The sequence below is a fragment of the Atta colombica genome, unplaced genomic scaffold (assembly GCF_001594045.1).
Source record: "Atta colombica isolate Treedump-2 unplaced genomic scaffold, Acol1.0 scaffold238, whole genome shotgun sequence".
Taxonomy (NCBI): domain Eukaryota; kingdom Metazoa; phylum Arthropoda; class Insecta; order Hymenoptera; family Formicidae; genus Atta; species Atta colombica.
Window position 1 is genome coordinate 1,676,141 of NW_017259336.1, and position 5,653 is coordinate 1,681,793.

Here is a 5,653-nt window from a genome sequence, read left to right on the forward strand (position 1 = left end):
AAAGAGTTATCGCGTCTATACGATAAATCTCTTGCAATAATTGCATGCATATATATATATATATATATATACACACACGCACACGCGCGCGCACACACACACACACAATATATAAAGTTTCGTTAGGTACGAAACGTCTGCATTCTGCTTTATTATTATTATGAAATATCTATATATTTAAAAAAAAAATGACAATTATATACCATTCGATAGAGCAAAATTTCAACTTTAAGAATCTGTTTTTTTCGATTAAGATTTTTTTACGGAATGTAATGAGCGATTAAAGTCAAAGTGCACTTTTGATTTAATTCGCAATAATTCGAAAACAACAAATTTTAGGAATAATAATTTAAAAAAAAACAATTTTGTAGGGAAAGCTTTGAATTTTTATTGATAGAAAATCAAAAATTTTCTTAAATTTTTTTGAGCACGTAGCAAATCCACAGAAGCTAAAAAAATATAGGGACTCTTCGAAAGTAAAGATTTTAAGCTATAAAATCTTTTTTAATTTAAATTTCGTTTCTAACGAAGTTGCGATTGCTATTAATAGTAATACAAAAAATGGATATTTTATACTTTAATGATTTAATATATGTATTATATATATACTATATATTTTATATAGTATATATATATGTATATAATATATATGTCTATTTATATTATATGTCTATATATATGATATAGACTAGAGAGATGACGAGATAAACTTTTTCTATGTATAATTTAGATGTTATGTTCTACGAATATTTCTTTTGCGAATGACCTAAGTAAGTTTCTAGCGATCTCATCATCAAGCGCTTGGCACGTGATAAACTGATTGTCATTTGTTTTTAACATTATCGGGCGGATAACCGTCCGGGCGCGCGAGCAGTTAGTCACAATGCATTTACAGTTCAAGGCAGTTGTTTTTTGGTCGCATTCATATTTTGAAAATACATATATACAAGGTGACTGATAAAATTCTTGCATAGCGGCAGGATGGACTAAACTGAGTCGAAAAGTCCTCTACTATTTTGCAATTTTCGCAATAGTTAACAAGATTAATTTATTACTAAACATTGCCGAATATCTTCAATAATTTTTTACTCTTTTTTTAATTTTTAAATACTATCAACTTTACAGCAAAAGATAAAAATTTTTTATTTTTCTCATACACACACATCATAGAGCTCTAAGAATTTTTTCAGAATTTTTAATGAACTTTTTTAGTACTGCATTTTCTTACAACTATTTTTGCAAACCTGAGTAAAATACGATATTAAAAAAATATTTTAAAAAGTTCTCAGAATTTTATGAGAAGAAAATATACAATTTTTATCTCTTGCTGTTTTTTTGTATAGTTGATAGTATTTGAGTAAAAAATTATTGAAAACATTCGGCAATTTTTAGTAATTAATATCTTGAAGATCAATATTCAGCGATTTTTAGTAGTTATATCTTGTTAACTATTGTGAAAATTGCAAAATGGCTTTTTGACTCAGTTTAGTCTATTCTTCCACTTTGCGACAGTTTTATCGTTAATTATCAGATATTCACATCTACATATCCTCAATCAGAAGTAAGAGATTAACTATATGGCATCCATATCGTTAATCTCTTACAAAACACACACACACACACACATACACACACACACACACACAAATATATGTATAGATATACAGATAAGTAAGTACATCCACAAGTGAAAAAATAACATAGATAAGTAATTAAGTAACTTAAATAAACTTAAATAAGTGGATAGATAATATAGAGAGGTATATAAATAACTAAAGTAAGTAGATACCATACAGAGTGGTCTACTTAAATAGAATATCTTGAATATCTCGCTTATTTTTAATATGATATAAAAAAATATTTTGAATGAAAGTGAAAGGAACAGTTTTGTGGAAGACGTATTTTGATCATATTTTTTTTTCTAGATGAAGATGCCGAAAAGATATATGGTGACTTTCACTTTTTTAAATGGAATTACATGATTTATTTTACATATGATTCCTCTAATTGATATCATATAAAAGTATTTGGATATTAATAAAAAATAAAAAAAAAACAATTGTTTATGAAATGTTTTAATACTTTATTCTAATACATATTGACATGAAATATTAAATATCTTAAACTATTAATTTTTTAACAATTGTATCTTAATACTTTTATAAACAGAATAATGGGATGAATCAATTAGTAAAGAAAATACATAGTTGCTTATTTAACAAATTGTCATTTTACATACATATTTTTTTAAAGCAATATGTTTTTCTTTTGTGTATTATAACAAAAACAAGTGAATTGTTATATCTCTACTTTCTTATAACAAATATAATTTCTTTTTTATACGTTCTCATGTAAAAATTTACATTTACCATTCTATCTTGAATATGATTAAAAGCAATAAAAGTATTCTCATTTAGATTAGATAAAAAAATCCTGTAGAACAAAATATGATTATTTGTGCAGGGAACGTCTGGTGAAACACGCCTACAAGATGTACCTGAGTCAACAGACTTACTATAGGGTATCGGCTTTAGACACCAGACTTGGCGGGGCCGAGCAAAGATTAACAGATGACTTGTCAGAGCTAGCCAGCTCTGTAGCACATCTATATTCTAGTTTAACAAAACCGCTATTAGACTGTGCTTTAGTCGGTATAGCGCTCATTTCATTTTCACACAAAATGGGTGCAAAAACAATACCAGGTGAGATCTTTATGTTTCTATAGTGATTTCTACTCTGATCAGTTAAAACTTAATTGGTTTTAACTAATGTTACTTTAATTAATTAAGAATTTCAAATAAAATTTGAGAGAGAGAGAGAGAGAGAGAGAGGGAGAGAGAGAGAGAGAGAGGGAGGGGGGGGAAATAATTGCGATGAGTCAACGCATTATTGATGCGTAAACATTTTTTTAGAATTTATCCTTCTATAATATACATAACTTAGTAGACGTTCCATTAATTTTTTTTATTTTTAGAACAATAATAAACCGAATAAAGTCATACAAGTAATAACGATGGTTAGATGAAATTATGTAAATAAAAAATAATTTAATAAAAATTAAAATTTCTATGCTATATTATTTAAATTAAGATTGTCGTCATAGATGTAACTCACGCTGAATTGATATTGATACTATAAAAATTACTAAAACGGACCGAATGTAAATTAAAGTTAACTAAAATCATTAAAACGATTAAAAATTTGTGAATGTTCTCTGTTGAGTAGTAAAGACAGACAATGAACAGAACACCAACAAAATAGAAACATACAATTTATCAGTCCTAAGATATGCCAACAAAGTTTCAAAAGTTAAATTAAACACGTATTTAATATCCTAAGGGATAATTATTCCTCTTCAAGGGATAATTAACGAACGCGCGTCGATAATCTTGACTTTGACATATGTTGTTAAGATCATGACCCTGAAGTGATCTTGAAAAAGTTTTAGGTGGCGATCACTGTTCAAAAGTTATTAATAAATAAAATTAAAAATAATGTCTTATTTCTACCATAATAACATACAATATTAAAAATCTTATACCCTTCCTGCTTAGGAATGATCGACTTTCCTACGCGAAGGAAGAACTCCACCTCCCTCTTATCGATGGGCCTACAACTTTCCACGCAAAGCAAGATCCACTTCATTACCTTTCCCTCTCCTCCCTGCTTAGGGGCGATCGACTTTCCATGCAAAACGAGGCTCACTTCATCTACCTCTCCAATCAGGGGATGACCGACTTTCTCTTAAATAAATAGAGGGGTGGAGGAAGTGGAAAATCTCGCTTCGTGTAGAAAGTCATACGCTCCATGGCTGGGAGGAAATAACCAGGTGGGGTTGAAATTATTTCGCTTGAAAAATCAGTATATAGCAGAAATAAAATTTTTTTAGACTTTATTTTTTAATAACTTTTGAACATTTTTTTTTAATAACAGTGACCATCACCTAAAACCTTTTGAAGATCATTCAGAATCATGATCTTGACAATATACGTGTATGTCCGGCGCAATGTCCATTAATCCGAATAATTACCCTAAGACAGTGCTGGGTTTTACTTTCACATTTCGGCCGATTTTCAGCTTAGTTCCTATCCCTTATTTTACCAACCTGCGTGCAGCCTAAATTTCCACACTGCTCTAAAGACTTTAAGGGAATGGTGCCAATGCGACAGCTAAACTTGATTGATATCAATAAAATAGATTCTCAATTTCAAGTGAAATATGTATTAAGAAAATGTTGTGTATATATTAAATAAAACATTTAAGTAATATATTAAATAAATCACTAAGTAAAACGTTACGTACGTTTCTTGCTCTTCTATATCCTATACATCGCATGAGTGTTAAATTATGTACATTCAGATATAGTCCCATAGATGTAAAACTCTACTCTATCCTATTAATACATATTATAATATATTACTATATCATGGAACTAATGTCGAGCCTCTTAAACTTTTTGTTTAATTAATTCTTCTACGTATCTCACATACTTCAGCATACATTTAATCATTCTATATTCGTGATTCCGTATTTGTGGTAGTTGTCGGATATGTAATTCCCGCGAATAAGAAGTATCAATTATATATGTGTATAAAGGAGAATTAAGTCAATTATTATATATGTATTAATAATTATTATATAATATATATGTATATATAATCTTTATTATTTTTATATTTTATTATTTAGGACCATTATTAGCGGCAGCGGTTATTGCTTTAACCGGACAAATCCTGCGTTTTGCTTCACCGAAGTTTGGCCAGTTAGTTGCTGAAGAAGCAACACGACGCGGGAAATTAAGAGAAGCACATGCTCGTATTAGTGCGCATGCAGAAGAAATCGCATTCTATGGGGGTCATGATACGGAACATCGTTATTTGAATTCCGCTTACAAGTCTTTAGTGACGCATTTGCATCGCATTCTCGCTGTAAAATTATGGTATGTGATGCTGGAACAATTCCTCATGAAGTACGTGTGGTCTGGTACGGGACTTCTCGTTATCGCAATGCCATTACTTTATAATACAACAGCTACGTCATTGGACAGTAGGATGATTAATGCAGATAGCGATAGTACGTACAATGAGCAAGCATTAATATTTTTAAACGTAACATCATCGTATACAAAGAAAATAGTAATGATGTCATTATAGTTTATAGATTCATAGAACATTTTTATAATTTTATATTATTATTATATCTATATACTTTTTATACATATTTTATAGGAAATATTTTTTATTAACTATATTATTTTTTTATTAAAGCGGCTCTTGGTACGCGATTTTTGCGTGAATTTTTACAATTTCCAGGTCATGCACGCCGATTATATTTGTCAGTTGAAACACAGTCAAATTGAAGCGGAAGTGAATAAGTAAAACACAAATAAATAAAAAAGAGAACCGATTAAAGCAAATTTAGGAGCCTCCTATATATTTATTTTTGCGTAAATTTTTACAATTCTCAGTTCATGCAAATTGCTTCATTATAGAAATGTGTTTGAAAACAGGCAAATAATCGCGAATGATATTTACTTATTGTTATTTATATTTTTATGTATACTGTACGAAAAAAGAAGAAAAAGAAAGTTAATGATAGCATAAAAAAATTATAATATAAATTATAATATAAATTGATAATAACTACAAATAAA

The 5,653-nt window shown here is 29.0% G+C and overlaps 1 protein-coding gene across 1 annotated transcript in view; it reads left to right on the forward strand.

The window, feature by feature from the left end:
* Positions 1–5,653, forward strand: part of LOC108688675 (ATP-binding cassette sub-family D member 1) — an 11,851-nt gene that overhangs the window by 1,205 nt on the left and 4,993 nt on the right. The window contains exons 2-3 of the mRNA XM_018195010.1: positions 2,464–2,702; positions 4,690–5,073. Of these exons, the coding sequence (XP_018050499.1) occupies positions 2,464–2,702; positions 4,690–5,073 (623 nt within the window). The remainder of the gene's footprint in view (positions 1–2,463; positions 2,703–4,689; positions 5,074–5,653) is intronic.